This window comes from Microtus pennsylvanicus, chromosome 1, assembly GCF_037038515.1.
Source record: "Microtus pennsylvanicus isolate mMicPen1 chromosome 1, mMicPen1.hap1, whole genome shotgun sequence".
Lineage (NCBI taxonomy): Eukaryota > Metazoa > Chordata > Mammalia > Rodentia > Cricetidae > Microtus > Microtus pennsylvanicus.
This window is the reverse complement of record NC_134579.1, coordinates 87,370,019-87,393,904: the sequence shown is the minus strand read 5'-3', so window position 1 is coordinate 87,393,904 and position 23,886 is coordinate 87,370,019. Positions and strand designations below refer to the sequence as shown.

Genomic DNA, 23,886 nt, shown 5'->3' with positions numbered 1-23,886 from the left:
TTTCTTATGCTCTTGAGCCCATTTCAAAGTTAAATTACCAAGTAAAACGAGGCAAATAACCAGATAAATTCAGAAGAGGAAATGGTGGGCGGGCTCTCAAGGCCTCCAGATGCCAGCCCCCTGCAGCCTCAGTAGATAGACCGTCAATGTGTGGGGGCATATAAACCTTTAATACTGCTCTCAGAACTTCAGAGCTGGAAATGGGTCGGGGATTGTGTGCATTCGGACATGTTAAAACCTAAAACTACTGGAAGTGAAGGATGGTCTTAAAATGTTTGAAGAGGGAGACTTGGCAAAACATAATTTCAATATCAGAGGAAGGGCTGTTCTGCAAACTAAAAGAACAGTCCCTATCAGGGAGAAAAATGGGCACAGTATCTACCCATTCACATGCTGGCAATTAGGCCTCTGTTAAACGAAGCCAAACATATGATTGCTGTACAGAAACCTTTGGGGTCTGTCAAATTACATGCCTGGCTTGTCAGTGTCAACAGGGCATGGGCCTGGAGAGAGTTCCTTGCATGGTCTCATGGGAACACGAACGACTGGACATGTAGTTGACAATGGCAGTTTACCTAGCAACAGTGAGCAGACTTCAGCTTTCGGAGGGAAGGCACTGTGCGGCCCGGTCATCTCCTGAGGGCATCTACACATGCTGCTATGTCCCCCATGCCCAGGTTATCCCTCCTGCCCCACCAGCTGGAATATCCAGGAAGGCTCAGCTACAACCAAGGGGGGTGGTGATCTCTAGGTCACCTCTGGAAATGAATTAGAGCCCAATGAGGTCCCCAGTGGCTCGGCGGGTATTTCTACCTATCCCATCCCTCCCTGTCCTCAGTAGACCAAGTTGGTGCCTAAGTACAATGACATTTTAATCCCTAGGTGTTTTGTGAGGTCATTGGGTACTGAGCCTACCAGCGTAAGTGGTGTTATGGTCAAACTAGAGACAAGTGGGCCGATTTTAAGTGGCACTGGGAACTAAATTCCCTTTGTTATAAATGTGTCAACCTCCCAGGCAAAGGGGTGGGGGTGTTGACTATTAACGAAGTATCCAGCAATTTCCTTGTTGTTTTGTTTGCCTTTGATTAAGCTGCCTTCTCCACAGCAGCCTGTGTAACAGTGCCTCCCGTAACCACCCCTTTCTCTTTCTTTCCTCTTTACAAACCCTATGTAGGAACAAAGAAAGAATCACAGAAAGAAACGGAAGCTAACAAACCTGCCGTGTCATCTCCCAAGAGAACAGCGTCATCTTCCAGCAAGGTTCACTCACCAGGTACTTACACGCGTGGGCGGTGCTGTTTTGCGAGGCCCCAGTTTGGCACTGCGTTCGTTCAAGTGGCCGTAATGTGTGCATGCTGGCCTGGCACAGGGGCTGGGGTTTCCTCATTCTGTACCCGAGGACATGAGTTTTACCTATAAAAACAAGAGTTTATGCCACATATATGTGGGAGAATTTCTTTGCAAAAGGCTATGAGCTCTTATGAGAACATGTGAAAATAATTCAGTTGGGAAACAAATCACACTTTGAAGGTCTCAGCTCAAGTAGTATTTCATAAAAGGAAGAGAAACAGAGGCTGTGTATAATAATATCTAGCTTTTGGACTGTTTCCAGTCTATGCCTAAAAAGAAGAATGTTTTAAAAGTTGAAATATGGAAATATTTATATCAGTAAAATGCCAAACAATTAAAAATCAATACAGGTTAAATCACCTATATGTAAAGTGTACATCTTGGTCAGTGTTGACATGTGCTCTTACCCGTGAAGCTAACAGCTTTTAATGAGGAGAAAACATCCATCCATCTTCTTCCAAAATGTCCTGGTGGTCATGTCAGGCCCACGTGCACAGCCCACCACACCCCAATCCCAACCAGCTCTGGTCTAGTCTGTCTAGTAGTTCGTGTTTCCTAAAGCCTCATGTATGCAGAATCGTGTAATACACTTCCATTTTACTATCGTCTTTAGTAACCCCTTTCTCCAGTGTGTTAGTTACTTTGCTGCTGCTCCTGCAGCAAAACAGCGTGACCCACAGGGAAGTCCCAAGTGAACACATGCTGTTGACATGGGCACAGCATGTCTGGGACCCAGTGCCTCCGTCTCAGAGGGAGACAGTGTGTACAAAATACAGCCACCATTGCTTTCTTCCCCTAGATGCTCACAGCCTGAAGACTGCTGCTCTACCAAGACTGTCCCTGCTGAGATCAGCTAAACTGCTTCCTTGTTCAGCTGATGTCATAGCCCCACCTCCTTGTTCAGCTAATGTCATAACCTCGCCTCCTTGTTCAGCGGATGTCATAATCTCACCTCTCTATATATTAAACACAGAGAGCCTCAGGGTACTTTGGTTTCTCCAGTCAATAGCCCAGACCACCCAATCCCAAATTTTTGTCCATGTATTCATCTGTCTGTCTGTACTTTATTTCCTCGTCAACCCAGTCAGTTCCAAATGGAAGGTCCCTAGAAGTTGTGCAAGGACTTGGTGGAGATCAAGCCAACTTATAAAAGTAGTTTATTAGAGATTAAGGTTCCAGAGGTGTAAGAGCTGTCACGGAGGGCAGTAGGCAGCCAGCATGGTGGCTTGAACAGAAAGCCAGGAGCTTACACCCCATACTGTAAACAGGAAGCTTAAAGAACAGTCACTAGGTATGGTGGGGGGCTTTACAACCCCAAAGCCAGCCCCCAGTGATGACTTCCTCCAGCAAGGCCATACTTCCTAAGCCTACCCAAGCAGTAGCAACAGACCAAGTGTTCAAATATATGAATCTATAGGGAATAGAACTATTAGGTGGTGTGGTCGTGTTGGAAGAGGTGTGTCGCTGTGGGGTGGGCTCAAGCCATGCCCAGTGTGACAGTCTTCACTTCTGCTCCCCGCAGAGCAAGATGTAGACACTTCTCCTGCACGCAGCAATGTTCCACCATGATAATGAACTAAGCCTCTGAAATTAAAAGCCACCCAATTAAATGCTTTTCTTTCAAAGAGTTGCTATGATCATGGAGTCTCTTCACAGCAATACAACCCTAAGACCCCGGATGTATGGTTCATGTAGTAATGATATGCTTACCTGTTGGGGGATATTTGTACACTGTGGAGATGAATTGCTGTGATTGGTGTAATAGGAAGCTGAATGGCCAATAGCGAGCTAGGCAGGACCTCTGGGCAGAGAAAGAATGCTGGGAAGAAGACGGAGTTGCCAGCCAGACCGAGAGGAAGCAGGATGGGCAGTACAGAGTCAAGGTAACCAAACCGTGTAAAAGAACGTAGACTAAAAGATAGGGGTTCATTCAAGCTGTAAGAACAGTTATGAATTAGCCTCAGCTAAGGCTGAGCTTTTTTAATAAGTCTCCATGTCATTTTTGTGAGTTGGCATCCCAAAGAAAAATCCAACTACACTTAACTTCTTTAAATTGCGCCAAATTCTTTCCTAAAGTAATCTGTCGTTTGCGTTTCCAGCAGTAGTGCCTAAAGCTTTCAGTCCCCCCACCTCCTTGCCAGTGCCTAAGGACACTTCACCCTGATGCTCATCTGTGTAACTCACCAGTAAGTGGAAGTAGTGGCTTCCCTGAAAGTCATAAGTAGGCACAGATAAGCATGGGGTGAAGTGTCCTTAGGATGGGAACCAGAGAGGTCCCCTGCTGACAGCATCCATCCCTGTGGCTTTAGAGAGTGCTCTCTAGATGTGTCTAGCCAGGCCAGCAACTCCGACCCCACCTTTTAGGGATGCCTAGACACTTCGGCACATAGGTAGAATTGCTTATTCACTCAACCCCAGCCCTTCCCTCCTCCTCAGAGGTCAAGGGTGGTTAATTGCATTCAAGTAAAATGGCAGTAAAATAGCCCACAGACTTGACCACAGGCCAGTCAGATGGAGGCAGTCCCTGCGTTACTCTAGTTTGTGTCAAGATGACAGAAACCAAGCAGCACACTGGACAATCCTTGGCAAACGGTAGTCCTGTTTAGTACTGAGTAGGAAAAGAATTCTGTCTCAGAAATCCTTCTAACCATGCTTACGGTCATAAAAACAAAGCTATCTTCAAGTCCACAAGGAACTCCCCTCACGTGCCCTTGGGATCTGCCTCTGCTAGGACGATGAGCACGTTCCACAGAGGACTTTCCCTCCGACCGAGAAGCCATCAAAGCTGTGTATGGTCCTTGCTTCCACCTTGTTTACAAGTGTGAAGGTCATGGCCTTCCATCATATTATCAGTGCGCAGGCACCAGCTCGGCTCTGTTACTGTATCTGATAAGCTCTGCAGATTGGATTAAATCACCCTGTCCATCTCTGGCTCTCCTCGGGTAGTGACTGGACGCTGCAAATGAATTTTTAATAGTTGCTTTCCATTTTCAAACACCGTGGCCTCCCCAGTGCTTCACCTTGGCACGCAAACTGTCGGGAGCTCAGACTTTGCACGCAAACAACTGTTGACATTCGCCTTTGTGCTGATGTCCAGTGACTGGCCTCCCCGCTGGGACTAAGCTGTCACATGTCATTGTGGTCAGCATACATTCCATCTGCCCTACCCTGATTTGTGGTTTGAAAGAAACTGTGGCCGGGGCAGGACTTGGGCAGTGGGAATGCAGTCTAGACTTAGGGCAAGCTCCTAACCCTATGGGGTGTGCTGGAGACATAGAGTAGCCCCACAAATGAGGAAATGGGAAGCACCCTGGGCAGAGAGGAGCCAGGGACCTGGGTTGGTCCCTCTTGGACAGTCGTTGGCCAGAGGCCAAGATGAACCTCATTCCTTGCTCATCCACTGAACCTAGGAGGACACCAGACATAAAGATAACATTCGATAACAAGAATTAAGTATTTGGGACCTTGAAAGTCTTGACAGGAAGCATCTAAAATCCTATCAAGAAGCATATCAAATCAGCTGTCTGTTGGGCATAGCAAATGAGTGCTCATCTAGTTCTTTGATCATTGCTAATTTAGAGGTAAGGACCTTAGCACGATATTGGTAAAATGGTAAATTTGTGCAGCCACAGTGAGGATTAAGATTCACCATCACAAACCCTTCTCAACGAAGCAAAAGTGAAGTCCACGGCCAACCTAATTTCTCAGCCCTTCCTTCCTAGTGGGGAAGCTCTGGGGCCTGGGCTTTGGCCAGCCCTTGACAGTGATTGAGAATGATGGTACAGCCAACAAGGAGCCCTAAACAAGGACTGTTTCTTTGAGTCACTTAATGTCACAGAGTAGCTAAGTTTATTGTGTTGGCTCCAAAAGTGAGTGTTCTTAGGGGAGCCGCTGACTTGGCCAAGATGTCAGTTGTTGGGTGACCCCGAGAGGAGAAATGTGAGCTGCCTGTTTGCATTTGTCTGAATACTGGAACTTTGAGTACATGCATGACAGCAATGTAATAGTAACGGTAATAGTAATAATAGTAATGCCAGCTTAAAAAGGAAATTTCAATGGGAGTATTCATTTCCTTAACCTAATGATAACCATGCTGGCTAGTTTTAGGTCAACTTGACAGAAGCTAGAGTCAGCAGAGAGGGAACATTGAGCAAATGCCTCCATAAGATCCAGTTGTAAGACATTTTCTTAATTAGTGATTGATGGGGGGAGGGTGCAGTCCATAGTGGGTGGTGCCATCCCTGGGATAGTGGCCCTAGGTTCTATAAGAAAGCAGGCTGTGCAAGTAATGATGAGCAAGCCAAGAAGCAGCACCCTTCACCAGTTCCTGCCTCTCGGTTCCTGCTCTGTCTGAGTTCCTGTCCTGACTGCTTCAGTGATGAACAGTGATGTAGAAGTGTAAGCCAAATAAACCCTTTCTTTCCCAACTTGGTTTTGGGTCATGGTGTTCATCACAACAATAGAAACAATTGAAACAATAGAAATGAAGACACACTTCTCTTGCAGAGGACCCGAGTTTAGTCCTGAGCACCCATGTCGTGTGGCTCACATCTGATTTTAACTCCAGTTCCTAGACTCTTTTCTGACCTGTAGTGTGCTCACATACATGTTAATATATGTACACGGAGAGAGAGAGAAATAAAAGTGAAATAACTTTATAAATCTATAAACACACACACACGGCAGTGTGGGCAGGGGAAGCAGAATAGCTCAGAGCTGACCCCATGGACTGTGCTGACGGTCAGCCTTAGTTCACTGTGGCTTTCTTGAATTTCCGGAGGAAAAGTCTCCTATCATAAAGGCGCCAGACACTCAGTGCCTCGGCACGGTGACTGATGTGCAGGAGAGTTTTATAAAATCACCAGCCTTCTCGCCACGGAAAGATGAAAAACAGCAGCCATGGGAGAGAGGCTTCTCCTCAGAGCCTCCGACCCTGTCTTCTCATGGGCCCAACAGGAAACCTCCCCTTGCTTCTGCTGAGATTGCCTCAGAAGCCGCCCGCTTGTTTCTCAGTACTGAAAGTGCCATGGCAATGCACAGTTCAGGATTGAGATGCCTAAAACCTTTCAGTATGTTTTCTGGAATAGAACATATTTTCATCACATATAGGCAATTTTTGAGGAGCAATTCTGCCTAAGTCCCAGAGATTAAGGCGTGTCACCTGTGAGGTCCCACCTCAGTCTCTGAGGTCTTGTTAAAACTATTATGGTGTCTATTCGTGACTGTTACCATGTCTGCTGCTAAGTCGTTCATCGGATGAGACCATGGGCACGTGCCAGTCCACCTTGCTCTGTCTCCATGCGTCAGATGCTAGGTTCGGGGTTTGTATCCTGATCCTGGGATCATAGAAAGGAAACAAAAGTCAGAAGAGAGAGAAAGAGCCCCGGAATAACTCAAGGCGGCACAGGGACATCTGCCCTAACACAGGAAGACCATGTCTCAGATACCAGGTCATGGCCACCTGCAGGCTCTCTGGCTGCCTGTGGGGAGAAGGTGTCTCTGTGCCTCAATGGAGGGATGGTGGCCCGTGGGTCCCTAACCATGATGGTTTTCTTTCCAATGAGCTCTTTCCCGGAGCCTTACCTTCCTCAAACTTTAGCCTAAAATGCCCCTCTCTGTCCCTCCCTCCCTAACCCGGCCACGCCCATCTCTGTCCCTCCCTAACCCGGCCATGCCTGTCTCTGTCCCTCACTCCCTAACCCGGCCATGCCTATCTCTGTCCCTCCCTCCCTAACCCGGCCATGCCTGTCTCTGTCCCTCCCTAACCCGGCCATGCCTGTCTCTGTCCCTCCCTCCCTAACCCTGCCATGCCTGTCTCTGTCCCTCCCTAACCCAGCCATGCCTGTCTCTGTCCCTCCCTCCCTAACCCGGCCATGCCTGTCTCTGTCCCTCCCTAACCCGGCCATGCCTGTCTCTGTCCCTCACTCCCTAACCCGGCCATGCCTGTCTCTGTCCCTCCCTAACCCGGCCATGCCTGTCTCTGTCCCTCACTCCCTAACCCGGCCATGCCTGTCTCTGTCCCTCCCTAACCCGGCCATGCCTGTCTCCGTCCCTCCCTAACCCTGCCCTTGGACCCTGGCAAATTTCTGGTTCATTCTGGGAGTTACACCACCTCACATTTGCCTCCCGGGAGCTTTGTGGGCAGAGTGGGGGAGTGGTGGCTTCCTTCACACTGCAGTGGGAACAGAGGGAGGCTTCCTGAAGGAACCACCTCATAGCTCTGCAAAGATCATTCTACTTGTAATGAAAATAAGAAGCAGCGAGGGGGGGGGGAGTGAATGGGGAGCTTAGACCATATCTTTAGCTGTGGGCATGATATGAAGTCACACTGGAGGTCCCCAAGACATTAGTGCAGTAGGAACTAAGCCCCCCATAGATATTCTCACTTACGTGACCTTGACGCTGAAGAACAAGGTCACAAGAGGGTCATGCGAAGGGCAGGAAGGGGATCACACCATTGCTCTCTGGTACATTCTCAGAAGCCGACTTCTACCCGAGTTGATGCGGGATTGATTTCCCAATAGACATTTGTCTAAAGGCAATAAGTACATAAAATAGATTCAATACAGACAATGTACAATTTAATGTGAAGCCCCACAGCTTCTGTCTTGAATGCTGATTCTAACTGTAAGTTCATTATCTGGTACAGGCTGTGGGTCTGGTTGGTTTTGCTGTTTGATGCTTTTATTTATTTGCAAGAATTTTATAATGAAGTTTATCATTTTTTTAAAAAAATCTATTAAGACACAAGAAAGAAAGAAAAACTTCTCACTTCATTATCTTCAAGCAGGCCTAAAGAAATGGTGGATGCTGAGAGAAATTTGGGGTTGTGTTTGTTACTGTTTTCTAAGCATAAACTTGGCACGTAAAACTGGTAAATGGACTAAATGACCTAAGCCCCAGCCTGTTCTGTCTGCATAATACTTGAAACGACAAACTGTGAGCAATTTCTTCCCTGCGCTGCGGGTCTGGGAAGCTCCTGTCAGAGGCTGCAGTTGAACAGAATACCACAAGTGACCACTCTCTCCCTTCACAGGGCACCCAAAGCAGAGGACCACTGCTCCTCGGAATGGGTTTGCACCCAAGCCTGACCTGCAGGCCCGAGAGGCAGAGCGGCAGCTGGCCCAGCGACTGAGGGACAGGTGTGAGTGGCAGGCCAGGCAGCTGGGCCTGGCTCGCGGGGAGCTGAAGAGGGCCATCCGTGGCTTCGACGCCCTGGCTGTCTCCACGCAACACTTCTTCAGAAAGGTAAGGCCATGGCTGTCATTGCTAAAGGTCTTTTCAGCCACTTGGGCCCTGGAGCTGATAGCGATGCTCATGGAAAGTGTGTGCAATGGTTAGCGTTTGGGGGATAGAGTTTGGGGATAGTGAATCTCCTGCAGCATTCTAGAATATTTCAGGAACCCCAAACTAGTCAAAGAAACTAGTCTAAAAGGAAGAATAAATGACCTTGATTGCAGAAGAAAAAAAGTGGGCAAGAAAGAAACATACGAAGAGCTCAAGAGGAAACGTTTGAACACGACAGTGTGTGCTTCTTTGCATTTTCAAAACGAGATGGGCTCATTCTGGTGTTTTGACTGCGGACACAAAGAGACAGAACCTCAGTGTCATCTCCCTTGGCTTCTGGTGGGACATGTATGGGGCGGGCCTGAAGGGTGTGCTCCTCTGAGCCCAACAGCATGGGCTAGAGAAGGGTCTTCGCTGAGCACTGATTCTCTAGAAATACAGAATGCGGGGTTCTTGTCTGCAGACGTTTGGGGTCATCTGGATGCCAACGTGTGCTTGACGGTGGAAATTAATTTTATTTTAGAGATCCAAATACAATGCTCATTTTCAGAGTTGCTGTTGATAAAATGGGTAGTTCATTTAGAAAAAAAGAATCTCTAAGAATGGTTAGTTTGTTTAGAAAAAGAAAGTTCATTTTGCCTCAGAGTTCTAGAGGCTGAAAACCTGAGAGCATGGCTCTAGCACCTGCTAGGCTCCTGGTGAGGGCCTCAGACTGCTTTACATCATGGTGTGGAGCGGAAGGGCAAGCAGGCGTGTGGGAGAGAGGAAGCCGGGTGTCTTAGTTAGGGTTTCTATTGCTGTGGAGAGACACCATGACCATGGTAACTCTTATAAAGGAAACATGTAGTTGTGGTGGCTCACTTACAGTTTCAGAAGTTCAGTCCCTTGTCATCATGACGGGGAGCATGGCAGCATCTCAGCTTGTAGGCAACAGGAAGTTCACTGAGACACCGAGCAATATCCTGAGCATAGGAAACCTCAAATCCCACCCCCACGGTGACTCACTTCCTCCAACAAGGCCATACTCACTCCAACAAAGCCACACCTCCTAATACCATCTCTCCCTATGAGATGATGGGGACCAGTGACATTCAAACTACCACACGGGGCAAGTGAGCATGTGGAAGGGAGCGGCAGGGCAAACACGGAACCGTCTTATGCCAATGGTTCTCCCAGGAGCTAGTCTGTTCCCTGGAGACAGATATGAATTCTTTCTCAAGGCCCCCTTTTTCAGTAGGAGGTTTTGGAGGCTCAAACACACCCAAGTCCTAAAAAAGGGTGAACATTCTGAGCTCCACACCAGGGTCCTCTGGCGTGCATAAATAGGACGCGGTAACAGTATGGTATCAACGCCTCCCAGATAAGAGAGTGGAGTGTCTAGAACTTGAGCTACTTTAAACACAAAACAATAAGACCTTAAGCTGCACGGTGGCCACAGACTTCTTCCTTAATCACTGGAGCGGCGTTGAGGGTGGAGGGCAGCTCTTTGCCCTTCTGTCCCCTCCCTCCCTGCCCTCTAGTGGATCAACCCAACCTGTGCTTTCTTCCCTCTGCCTTGATTTTCCTCTGTTCTTAAGCTTTGGGCACAGAGTCCCTTTCCGAGCTGCTCTTTGGAGGGGCCGCAATGGTGCATGGCTAACAGTAAAGATTCATGTTTACCAATAGTCCCAGCCTCCTCTACAACCAGAAAAATTCACCCCAGTAACAAATTTACATTGCCCATCTTTCTGAAATGGTCATATTAGTGTCCATGAAGAGTGATGGATATCTACAGTCTACCCTTGCACGAATTATACGTTACAAATGCATGTTTATGTGGCAGGGAGGCGAGCCTCACCATGGTAGGTATGCAGAAGCGGGCAGTTTGTCTAGGGTAAGGTGCAGATTTTCCCTGGGCTGTCAAGTCTTCAGTAGGAAAGGAAGTTGTGTGTTTGCTGAGCTAACTGAGCACACTTACATTGTGACACTGCCTGCTATGATTGCTCCTTCCACTTGGCCTTCCCAGAGTCACACAAAGCCTTCATGACTATTTCATCCAAGTAAACATGTCCCAGGGCACAGAGAGAGTCTTTGAAAATGTGTGTTGTGCTTTACAAATTAAACCTTATGAACCATTGTTGCTGCGTCCCGCCATCCGGCTAGCTAACCCCCAAAATAATAAGGAGCAGCGGGCTACGTTCCTGGCACCCGGCCTCCCGCATGGCTAGCTTTATACCCAAAATAATTACACGGAAACTGTATTCTTTTAAACACTGTCTGGCCCATTAGTTCCAGCCTCTTATTGGGTAGCTCTTACATATTGATCTAACCCATTTCTAATATTCTATGTAGCCCATGAGGTGGCTTACCAGGGAAGATCTTAACCTGCTTCTGTCTGGAGAGGGAGAATGATGGCGACTCCTGACTCGGCTTCTTTCTCCCAGCATTCTGTTCTGTTTACTCCACCCACCTAAGGGTTGGCCTATCAAATGGGCCTAGGCAGTTTATTAATTAACCAATGAAAGCAACAGATTAGAAAGAAATCACTCCCACATCACACCATAGCAAGTAAGAAGCTGTTGGGCCAAAATTAAGGATCCACTCACATAGTGTTGTAGTTCTCTGACCCAGGAAACCTCTTGCTGACCGCAAGTTGTATTCCTCCATGGCACGTACAAGACTCTTCAGTTAGAAGCCCAGGAGAGCTAGCAGGTGACATGTAGGCTTCTCCATCAGACCCTACCACTGGGGGGGTTGCCCAGGCCTGTCTGTCAGCAAGAGGGATGGTAGACATGATTTCCATTGCTTTCAGTAAAATCGCAGCTCCAGACAGGCCTCTAAAACAGTCCGTAGGATTTCAGCATCCATACCATGTGTGTGGTCATTCCTCTTCCTCTAGATAAACCCCAGGAGAAAGGGGCTGTGGTGGCATGGTCAGGGAGCAAACAGGCAGAATCTGTAACTGGTGTCATCGTTGGCTTCCACCGTCCATTGGGGGTTGTACGTGGTCTGCCATTAGCAGATGGAGCCCAGAGGTCAGACATGGGGTGAAGCCTCGAATAGTGGGGCTCTCTGGAGGTTCAAGGACTACGGAGCAGCAGCACCCATGTCACCCCTGTGGGAGGTTAGATACACTGTCCCTGTGTGGGGGAAAAAATGTCCCCAGGTGGGAGGGAACCAGCCACAAGAAAACATGGTCGCTGCAGCCAGCCTCAAATGGAGTCTCTTTTTGTGTATTCACTTGTAAGTTCCCCAGAGCACACACCTCTTGCGGTCCATAGTGCAGGGGTTCTCAACCTTCCTAATGCTGCACCCCTTTAATACAGGTCCTCATGCTGCGGTGACCCCTCCTTAACCACAGAAGTGTTTCATTGCTACCCCATAACTGTGGTCTTGCTGTTGTTAGGGATCATGACGTAAAGATCCGCGGGGAAGGAGATCTGCGGTGCAACCCCTGTTTGGGGGGTCTCGACCCACAGGTTGAGAACCGCTGCCATGGTGGATTGAGTGGCAGAATGTGGTGGACTGGAGAGACACCGTGCTGGCCAGCGGAAATACCACCAACAGGTCCCTCCCTGCTCTCCACGTGTCTCCATAGTCCCTGATGGCAACAGCAGCCTCGCCCGTGTGTGTCCTCCCCGGCTTCATGCTTCTGTCCCCTGTCCTGAGTCGTGGCTGTCTCCGCTTCTGACTGACGGAGGCTACTTCTTTGTCATTTGAGGTCAATTGAGGTCGTCGTCATTTGAGGATGTAGAGAGTTAATGGGGAGAGGCACTTGGCGGAAATCCTTGAGAGCGATCTTTTGCGAGGGCAAGGAAATCTCCAGAACCCACCTGATGGTTCTGCTCTCAGGAGGATGTGTGGGGTGGACGCCTAGCCTGGCCGCTTAGATGTCATTATACAGGTAGTGCATCCCTGGTGTGAAATCTGAGATGGTCCAACACCGAAACCTTTTGAAAACTCACAGGGCACAAGCGCAACATTTCTCACTGGAGCTCCTAAGACTGGTTGCACTCTTAAAATACTGAATAAAGCCGGGCGGTGGTGGCGCACGCCTTTAATCCCAGCACTCGGGAGGCAGAGGCAGGCGGATCTCTGTGAGTTCGAGGCCAGCCTGGTCTACAAAGGGAGTTCCAGGACAGGCTCCAAAGTTACAGAGAAACCCTGTCTCAAAAGAACAAAACAAAACAAAACAAAAAAATACTGAATAAAATTACCTTTATCCTGTGCTTCAAGGGTGCATAACAAACTTATTTGAACTCCCTGTACGGACTTAGATCCCATCCCCGAGATAACTCGTTATGTACACTGTAAGAACATCCTGAATTCTGAAGAAAAAAACTCAGAAGCGTTTCTGTCCCTAAGCACTTCCTATAAGGGCTACTGGCTCTTTATCCATAAACAGTAGTCTGGCTGGTCTATCCAGCTCAGTTGCTATAGTAAATTTGTCCTGAAAGTGCTGAGTGTGTCTTGAAGGACGCACTGAAAATTCATCTAGTCTCTGGTAACAGCATGGAAGCCCAGCTGGACTCCCCATCCTAGCAGAGTGACTGTGGAGGTGGTCAGCTCTGACAGCTTCACCCAGTGCCCAGGGATTCTGAGATGCCACACGTAGGTGCCAGCATAGCCTCACACCTGCCTGCTCTTAACAGCTCTGCCCCTCGGCAGGCCAAGCAGACCTGCCGAAAAACATGGTCCCAAACCTCCAGGGATGTGGTAATGAGCATGACCCTCCTGGGCTCACTCCAGGGTCCCGCTGACAAGCTGCAATCTTCCTCTTGGTTTGTTGTTTCTCCAAATGCCACCCTGTAGCACCCCCTAGTGGTGATCTATGAAATAGACCAGACAGTGGTCCTGTACAACCAAGTGTTTTTCATTGAGTACTTGTGTGTGTGTGTGTGGGGGGGGGGTGTTTCTTTTTTATTTTAATATGACTTATTATATCTATCCAATAATTAAATGTTGAATTTTGTTTTCATAATTCACACTGATTGTGATGGTAGATTGTGACTTCTGCTTTTTAGGTATTATAGATTAGGCAGAAAAGGCGTGGGAGTCAATGTGAAAAGTCTCTGTATGTCTTAGATTTCCAATACTATTTCTGAAAACCTGAGGAAATGCTGAGATACATTCCAGAGAAAAGACTACTCATGTCACAAGCCAGGGAGCAGAAGAAGAAAGAAGAGGGATTTGAAGTTCCACATTCCCCACTCAGAGATGTGACCTCAGTACCTCTAGGCCTTCTCCATCATGACGGATCTTCCACCTTCCCACAGTATCACTGCAGCAAAGCCTTGTGCTGCTGAGTAATCCTTTTGTACACTGTGAATTTGTGTTATTGTTGTTGGTTAATATAGAAGCTGATTGGCTTATAGCAAGGCAAGATAAGTTAGGTGGGACAATCAAACTAAGGATGCTGGGAGGAAGAGGGGCTGAGTTTGGGGTGATGCCAGCCAGTCACTAAGGAGACAGACTTGTAGAAAATGAGGTATAATCCATGAGCATACAGTAAAGCATAGGTAAGAAATGTGGGTTAATTTAAGTGTAAGAGTTAGCTAGTAACAACCCTGAGCATTTATAAGTAACATTAAGCCTCCATGTTGGTTATTTGGGAGTAGGTAGTTGGACAGGAAAACTTTATCTTCAGCTGAACATATGGGCCAAACTATAGCATGTGTTTTCTAAACTTAGTGAAAAACGTACTTACAGTCATCTCATTGGACTTACTATTTTAGTTTGGAAACAAGCTCTTAATATGAAAGAGCAGAAAGAAATACACAAACCCAAATTCCCAGCATTAGACTTAAGATTTTTAGCGTTCTATTCTTCTGGCTTTGTGGGTATGTGTTAATACTTAGAGGTGTGTATTTTTAAAAGGTTTCATCTGCAATAGCAGGAGCTCTTTCTTGATCAACTGCCTCTGCCATGTGGAAGGGCTTGTGGAAGCCTCAATAAACTTGAAAGTGGCTCGGGGTTCCCAAATAACTGCCCAGCCCCGGGTGACAGACTGCCTGAGGTTCTGGAGACATTACTCTAACCCTCACTGAATTCTTCCAGCTGGTATAGCCGTCACCTTCGTATGATGTCTGGGGACACTGGGGGAGACCTGCAGGTCTCTGATGACAATTACAGAACACAGTGGAACCAACAGCCGTATCTTTGCGCCGTACATCAATGCCGCCTCCATCCCGGCCCCAGCCTCTATGCTGCTTCTGCTCCGTGTGAGAAGGGGGAAAAGCATCATCACACATGGTAAAACATAACTCAAAACTGGGTAGCTATGCATGCTGCTCCTAGGAGATACAGGGGCCATCTCTGGCCTGTTGCCCTTACAACAAACCAAGTGAGAAGAAAGAGTTCCGCGGAGGAGCAGTCGTTGGGAATGAGGGGGTGTGAACGAGAGGGGAGAGCCGCCAGAGCAGAGCCCGTGTGTCTGCCTCCCCAGTGGGTGAGTCTGCTCCCTCTCTCTAAGCTCTTAATGAACCATTGCGAACATCTGAATATCGTTTTAGGCCCGAGGCTCTGTTTGAGAGGCCCACGTTCCTCTGTGAGGATGGCAGGCTCCTCATGGCGGAGTTTCCCCAGTGTCTTCATTAAGGCCCCACAGCACCTGCTCCAGTCCTGAGTCAAGCAGGGTGCCTGATGACGCAGAAGAGCGAGGACGGAGGGAGAATCCTTCCTAAGCAACAGTTGGCTTGCTCTCACCATTGAAAGCAGTCATATTTTAAATTGAGGCTTCGTCGGATGAATACCTGCCCTGAAAGCAAGAGAGAAGCCATATTTCACCAGCTGAAGGACTTCCCATTCCAGGCGTCTCTTCCTCCTGCTCCCCTACCCCGCCCCCAAGTATGTTCATGATCAGTGAGTACGCTTGACCAAAAGCAGAAGCAGTTTGATATTCAGAGTAGCTCCCTCCCCTCGGTCCTTGACCTATCACCATAGCGCTGTGCGCCTTCCCCGTAAACAGTGCCCTGCCATCACCTTCTCTTCCTTTACTTTGTCTGAAAAGCTAAAGCCTTAGAGAAACTGTTAGGAGTTGGGCTGCCTGACAGTCAGTCAGCAGAGAGCGTGGTACGAATGTTAGCGGAGTGGTACTCACTCCCTGATGCGGCAAGACAGGAAGGCTGTGTGACATGGGAGTAGCCACCCGCCCCTGCAGTGAGGCGCCCACTTTTCCTCTGAGACGTGTCACAGCATAATCTACAGATACTAAATGTCCCCCAAATCAGGAGGTAAAAGTCCTCCCCAAAGACCCCTGTCCTGGGCTGTTCATAGAACACCTAGAAAATAAGTCGAGAGAGCCAAGTCTTCTCCTGCTTACGAAAATCTTCAGTCCAGCCAGTTGTGGTGGCGCACGCCGGTAGGATTTGCTGAAGGAGGCAGAGGCAGGAGGATCACGAGTTCGAGGCCAGCCTGGGCTACACATTAAAAAAAAGAAAAAAGAAAATCTTCAGTCCAAGGCCCGAGGCACCCCAACTTTGTTGACAGTGTAAACTTGATAGTCAGGTGCAGGAGAGTAAAACCCAATACCTGACTGAGGTAGAGCCATTGCCCCCATCCGTTCACCTCTCGCGCTTTGTGCGTGAGGTTGCTTCCCCCGTTTTGTTCATTTGTTCATCTGCTCATCCTTCCAATGAAAGAACGTCCTTTTGTCATGGGTGGGCACTGTGTAGGGAGAAAAAGGCTTTCCTTGAATGCCTTCGGAACCTGGCCTGCGTGAGCAGCAAGTAGCTGGTCAGAGTGAAGTGTGCGCCTGTTGACTCATCCAGGACGAAGTACTGAGTACTCTTTACCAGTCAGAGCGTGGCAGGGCGGACAGGCCCGGGGACACTCCTCCCAACCTCTGTGCATTCTTGGCTTGTGCAACCACAGAATCTCTACTAGAAATTTCTTCTCTGTTTTTAGAACTAATTTATTTTTATTTCCTGCATATGAATGCTCACTTGGGTGTATGTAGATGCACCCTGAGTTTGCCTGTGTCCTCAGAAGTCAGAAGAGGGTGTCAGATCTCCTGTGAGCAACACCGTGTGGGTGCTGGGAGTCAACCCTGGGTCCTCTGCAAGAGCGGCCAGCGTTCTTAATCACTGAGCCATCTTGGCAGCCCTGGAAATTTCTTTTTAGATCACTTAAATGTTGTAAAGTCCACCAAAGGAAAACAAACTAAGTAAGAGAAGTTTCTAAAAAACTTAGCACTTACTGCCTCAGCCCGGAAGAGTCTGTTCTACCAGGACCGGACTCATTGTCTTTCCTAGATTTGATTTTTCTGGAAATGAGGTTGCTAATGGCCTAATTGCAATTTTGTTTTTTTAATAAAGGAAAATGGCCAACTGTGTTATTTCCAGGGACACCTAGAATGAGTGTTCTGAGAATTCGTTGAGCTTGTCAAACTCTAAGGCTGTCTTATCCTTAAATGCCACAAATGGTATTTCTCTAAGGACCCGTCTGAAACCCTAGTACCTGGGAGGCTAAGGCAAGAGGATGGCCAGAGTTTCCGGCCGATCTGGGCTATGTAGTGAGCTGTGAGAACCTGTCTCAGATGGCACACAGAAGGTGTTCCCGTCCACCTGGCCTGGGTGTCACTAAACAGGAGTCACGAACAATGCAAACACCAGCCAGTGGCCGTGCTTACCTGGAAATGAGGAAAGAAGGGAGGACATTGACAGCAGAGTGTTCACAGAAGACCCAGGAGAAGGCAGGACCGTGTCTTAAGAGCCATCCCGCTCCCCGTGCAAAAACCAGGGTGGAGCCAGGGGGTGTGAGGGAGTCCCCAAGGAGACAGGAGATGTGGCAAAGATTGAGGAAGCAGGCGAACCCCAGGCTTTGGTCATCAAATGAGAGAGCGGTTCCAGGCCAGGTCCCTGATGGTGGGTAAAAAGATACAGAAGTAGCAAGTGCCTAGAATTTGGTATCTGAGGGAAGTGTGAATCAAGAGTTCCTTAGTAAAAGAGTTACTAAGTGTCCCTGGCTCACTGTGGTCAGGTGGCAGAACCTGCCTGAGAGAAGTGGCGGTGGTGCCACCTAGAGGTTGCCGTCTAGAAATAAAAGTCTGCGAATCTGTGCTCAGAAAAATCACACCAACTCTACCTTCCATTCTTGGGGGGATTGTCCAAGAGAGTGAATGTCTCCTCCTCCATGTTACCCCAATGGGACACAGATTAGCCCATTTGAAACTGAAAGCACACAGCTTCCTTCATCTTGCGCCCCTTCCCAATCATCAGATCGTGAAGACAATGAGGTGTGCGCAATGCTGCAGCTATGTGCCCAGGAAGCACATCATGAATGCAATTCTATATGGCACAAACACACAGTCAGACCCACACCCGTGATCTAGCCCCTGAAGAGAATAAGGACAAGCCATGGAAAACAGTCGAGAGCGGTTAGTTCAACTATATGAACAACTACTTGGAATGTGAGTGGCTTAATTAAACCCACTAAAAGACAGGCGGTCTGAAGTTATTTAATGAACTCAACTACATGCTGTCTACAAGGATCTCCGTTTACATATAAAAATAAAATTTAAAATAAAGCAGTGAGAAAGATACGCTATGCTGACACTATCAAAAAGAGAGGCAGAATGGTTATATAATTTAATATCTTATTAATCCTTTGGGAATTCTGTACATTGTCATTTGATTCTATAAGATGGCTCTGCTAATTTCCCACTAAACTGATGTCCTAGTTTTAGCCAACTTGGGACAGTCTAGGCACACCTGGGAGGCGAGAATCTCAACTGAGGAGCTGCCTTCATTAGTTTGGCCTGGGAGTATGACCTGTGGGGCATTTCCACTATTGCTGATTGGTGCGAGAGGGCGCAGTCCACTGTGGGTGGTGCCGTCCTTAGGCTGCCTGGCCTGGGCTGTATAAGGAAGGTAGCTGAGCAAGCGAGAAAGAACGAGCCAGTGAGCAGCGGTCCTTTGTGGTTTCCGCTTCACTCCCTGTCTTGGCTTTCGCTGACGATGGAGTGTGGTGTGGGAGTGTCAGCCAGATAAACCCTTTCCATCTCTGTGCCAGTTGGGAAACTAACTAGAAGATTGCCCTAAAATCAGGAAGATTGTCAGTAGGACACACAGTACTGCAGGGAGTTCACAAAAGCCCAGAGCAGTGAAACCAGCTGCTGGTATAACAGGCTGGCTCTTCTGAGCCCAGCGACATAGGCACGGCCGTAATGTCCAGTTAGTATAGACCCAAGAGCCCCATTGCTTCAAAATAGAAACCACTTTTTAAAAAAGCATCTACAGTTTAGGGGGAATGTAATCATAAGCCCCAGAGTATAATGAGCACAACTCTGCCTTTGGATGTTTACGAACATAATTTCATTTAACCTTCATGATGAAGGTATTTCAACCCCTGTTTTGTGGATAACTTGGGTGCCTTTTAATCAAATCCTGTCTTGTGTACTATTTTAGTCATCATGGATTTGTCAAATGCTAGCTAGATTTCAGAATAATCAAATGGAAATCACACAGAATCTCTTTCAAGAAAGTCCCAGGCCCGTCCCCATGCAACACTTACCAAGCTCCTCACCTGAGCTTCCCAGCATTGCCGGAAGGTAGGCAGGTAGCGACAGGTGTGGCCGGGTGACAGCTAGACAGAGGGCTGGAGTAAAGTAAACTCGAGACTGGGGATAAATTCCGGAGACCTGCTGTAATGGTGGGTAGAGTCAGCGGCTCTGAATCGCATAGTTTACACTTGCCAAGAGCGATGATAAGTGTCTCACCAAGCACACACCCAAAGGGAGCCACATGGAGTGATGACCGTCTCAATTAGCTGGGTGGTAGTAGCTTCACCACGTGTGCACATACCCACATGTGCGATTGCACATGTTAGTACACAGTTTTTATTTGTCCCTAATAATAAAGCTGGGCGGGGGGAGATACCGTGCAAAGCTCCTGCCTCCAGCTATGGTCTGAGCCTTCTGCTATTCTGACTGGTATTTTATTGACTGGTGGATCACGTGGAGCTTGGCTAGTGGTCAAAACGGCAAACCGGGGAGATTTGCTGTCAGTGTAACATGTGCGTTATTGATTACAAATCTCCACTTCTCACCTGGGCTTCATGGAAAATAATAGGACCCTAAAAATATTTTTAATGATGATTGGGTCAGACTGGGGGCACATGTCTTTAATCCAGCAAGTGGGAGACAAAGATAGGCGGATCTCTGTGAGTTCAAAGTCAGCCTGGTTTTCATAGTGAGTTGTAAGACAGTCACAGCTACATAGTGAGACCCTGTCTCTAAACAAACAAGCAGAAAAGAAAGAACGATTGAAAACTTCTCAGATGGAGTTGGAGAGATGTCTCAAGAGGTGGCCAAGAATGCTTGCTGTTCTTATCTAGAGTTTGGTTTCCAGCATCTGTGTCAGGAGGCTCCCAGCCACCTCTGACTCCAGCACCCAGGGGTCCACCCTCTCTGGCCTCTGAGTGAACCTGCACCTAAGTGGCATACACACATTCACATAAATAAAAATGAATCTTTTTTTTAAAAAAAAAACCTACAGATTCAAGTTCTCTGAGCCTCAGATAGCTTACAGAGATCTATGCCAAGACATGGCATAATCAAACTGATAAACACAGAAGATGAAATAATTATGGAAATCTGTCCAAGAAAATAAGAACAGGGAAGAGTGGCTGTATGTTTCTACACCCCACTCACAGTGGGCATGTACTGATTCTAATGACATGTAGAAAGTCTAAGTTCTCATATTATAATCCTTAAACCAAAACCTGAAAACTTGAGGCTTAATAGAAAAAAATAAGGAATAAATAAAAGAGGAATAGTTCTTTTTAAAAGGAGTAACACGGAAGAAAGCAGGAGTGTGTAAGCTGAGGCAGCAATCTCACCCACCAGGCTGCATCCCCATCAGCTGTGGGAGCATGCTCCAGATGGCCACTGAGGAGCAGCCTTGAGCGCCACAGAGGGCAGGTTGGAGGAGGTTAGCTATTTAATGTGTATGCACATCTTACCTGCACATACGTCTGTGAGACAGTGCCTCCAGAGGGCAGCAGAGGGCGCTGGATCCCTCTCAACTGAAAGTGCAGATGGCTGTGGGCGAGTGCTGGGAACCAGCCAGTGCTTTGAAGGCCTGAGCCCTCTCTCCACCCACATTTGGGGGCGGAGCTGCTAATGGCACTAAACACACTGCAATGTAAGCACTTTCTCGGGACCCTTTTGGCCCAGTATTATCACTCAACAGGAGACGAACATAAAAATCATTGCCTTAGACATCTTTTCCTGACAACAGTCAAATTTACCCAGCAGAACTACCATGGTAGACACAAATATTGTCCCAAGTCAGGTGGCCAATGTAAATGAAGCATCAACTTAGCTTATGAATATGCAACTTATCTTTCCTAGTGCAAGCTTCTGATGCTTTCTATTCCCAGGAGAGTTATCAAGAGATGGAGGCCAGGCGTGGTGGTTCAAGCCTTTCATCCCAGCTCTCAGGGGCCTGGAGCAAGAAGTTTGTCTCACATCCAGGCCAGTCTGGGCTACATAGTGAATTCTAGGCCAGCCTAGGTACATTGTGAGGCTCTGGCTCAAAGAACCAAAGAAAGTAGAGGTAGGGTTTTAAATACTTAGAAAAAGTTGATCAGTCTTTACCACATTTGCCAAACTTTATTCAAATACAAGGAATCAACTTTGGCCTGAGTAACTGAGTCTTAGAAACTCAATCTCATCAGCCATATGCTGAGGGCAGATGTAGCTTCAAGCCTTATGCATTGGCTAATCAATTTGTTGGGAACATGGATTTCATGTACCTACTCGGGCAGGTTGTAATTGCTCTGGGGACTTTGAGTCTCCTTTGAGAGGGTGAGGACACCATCAATGCAGCTTCCTTACCCTGGCACAGTTCTGGATGTGAAGGATTGGTGTGAGCCATGTGAGGGAGCTACTAGCATGCTTGTGAACACTGGACCCTGCAATCAAGGCAGGTGACTTGGTGTGAGAACAGTGAACTTCCTGGAAATAACCAGAGAGTACTCAAGGATTTGCAGGGTGATGGACTCCCTGCATGCACACTGGTAGTCAGATGTCAGACATCAGCCTATACAAGAACACCTCTTCCCAGGATAGGGGCATGGGGATTTAGAAATATTAGTAATGAATTCAGAGATGTGTGAAAAATAATAAACCAGAAAACATAGAATAGTACCAGGAGGGCATGCCAGTGAATACTGAAGTCATCCGTGTTCAGTTTTCCATAGCTTTTATACCTCAATACAAAAGGGGGAAGAAGGCAACAAATGACTTCTTTAACATGATACAAAGGACAACTCGAAGAGTTAGTTGTTAACACTTTGAGGCATCAAGTTATTAGCATTCTGTTGTTTAGGCAGTGAAGCCACCCTAGACACTGAAGGCAGCCACTCATATTACAAAAGAAGGAACAGAAATACAGTTGTGTATCCTGACCATGTCAGGATGGAATGGATCTACTTGTATGAGCCATCTTAATAGCAAAGAACCAAGTAATCACATCCTGAGTCAGGCTGTGTAGCTACACTTGTCAACCGTTTTGGGCAACCTCCCAACTCTCTGACCATCAGACAAGGTGGAAATAGGCTCACATTTTTGGGCCTCCACGGTCTGATTCGTGGATTTGGAGGTAGACAGGCCCCCTGCACACACACCAGCAGTCTGACCTGTGATAGCATTTTGGCTTATGGAGTGGAAACCAGAACGAAGGGAGATGGGAGGAGCTGAAGAGACTGCATTTTCTGTGCTAAGCAAGAGAGATGCTTAGGGCTGGGAAGATGACTCAGGTAATAAGAGCATTTACTACTTATGCACCAAACCTGAGCTCAGTTCCCAGCTCACAGCTCCTCTAACTCAGAGGAATCTGACACCCTCTTCTGGCCACCGTGGGCATTGCACACACATGCTTACACACACAAACATGCACAACACACACAGCTGCTGAAGAATGTGAGTATGAATTTGAAAGTGAAAATGGGACTTAGTGAAGATTCAAGTCCTCAAAACAAAAACAAACAACAACAACAAACAAATTAGACAGGAAAAAAATTAAAATTTCTCCAAACTAAAGAGTAAAGTATCCAGAGACTTGGGATTCTGGGAGCAGATGAATGAGAAGGTTCAATGAGTGGTTTTGGAAAGTGAGATTTTCAGTGTTGGTGCCAACATGGATCGCCATGGCAGTGCTCACTAGACAGGCTAGTCTTTGGAGGAGTAAGCAGTGTTAGCGGAGGAGGGTCAGGAGCTGCAGCTCACCCTCTGCAAACAGACAGTCGCTTCATGTGAAGTCCATGGGATGTTTCCAGTCTCACAGACACCAGAATGGTGAGGAAGCCCAAGTCCATTGTGAATGATGGGCAAGAAAAGATGAATTCTTGGAAAAGAAAGGAGAGACAGTCCCATGCTTGATAGGAAGTCTGAAGATTTGCCTTCTGATGGAGAAAATCTTGAAAAGAGGACAAGAGACAGTGTCTTCTTCAGCCCACCTGGTTTGGCTAGGGCATTTGCTGTGGCTTATTTCTGAGTATGGTATGATGTGGGGTTCAACTGAGTAGAATCATGATCTAACCAAGTGTTTCTCAACCTGTGAGTCACAAACTCTTTGAGGGGAAATGACCCTTTCACAGGGGTCACATATCAGATATTTACATTACAATTCATAACAGAAAATTACAGATATGGAGTAGCAATGAAAATAATTTTATAGTTTAGAGGTCACCACAGCAAGAGATATTATTAAAGGGTCACGGCATTAGGAAGGTTGGGATCCACTGATTTAATTTTGCTACAAACAGTGCTTGACTCCGGATGCTGATAGGACATTTTTTGTCACTACATGTCAGACATATTTTTAATAGGCCACATCTCTGCATTCGGTGTAATGTCTGTTGCATTGGACTTGCAGAACTGGATGCAGAGTGCTGACTGACTGGGTTCTAGCACATGAGGCCTCGGAGCTGTGACAGCAGCTAAGTTCATGAGAGGGTCTTTCAGATGCCAGAGAGAAAGCAGCACTCAGAGAGTCTGACGAAACTGTGGGTGCACAGTTGGAAGTTGGAGCCCCAAGACTTGAAGGCATCCAACTATCCTCTGCTTGTTCACTCTGTCCCGCTATTTATTTATGTTTAAAAGTGTTTGCCTACATGTATTTACATGTACTGTGTGTGTGTAGTCCTTGAGAAGGCCAGAAGAGGGCATCAGATTCCCTGGAACCGAAGCTACAGGTCTCATTGTAAGGAGCCATGTCGGTGCTGGGAATTGAACTTGGGTCCTCTGCGAGAGTAACCAGTGCTCTT

General features: G+C 47.4%; 1 protein-coding gene across 2 annotated transcripts in view; it reads left to right on the top strand.

Moving 5' to 3' along the window:
• The window catches only part of Mtus2 (microtubule associated scaffold protein 2), a 363,820-nt gene that overhangs the window by 267,049 nt on the left and 72,885 nt on the right, over positions 1-23,886 (top strand). For both annotated transcript variants that reach the window (XR_012910593.1, XM_075971941.1), the window contains exons 7-8: positions 1,175-1,273; positions 8,387-8,598. Coding sequence is in view for 1 of the 2 variants with exons in the window: in XM_075971941.1 (XP_075828056.1) it covers positions 1,175-1,273; positions 8,387-8,598 (311 nt within the window). In the remaining variant the exon portion in view is untranslated. The remainder of the gene's footprint in view (positions 1-1,174; positions 1,274-8,386; positions 8,599-23,886) is intronic.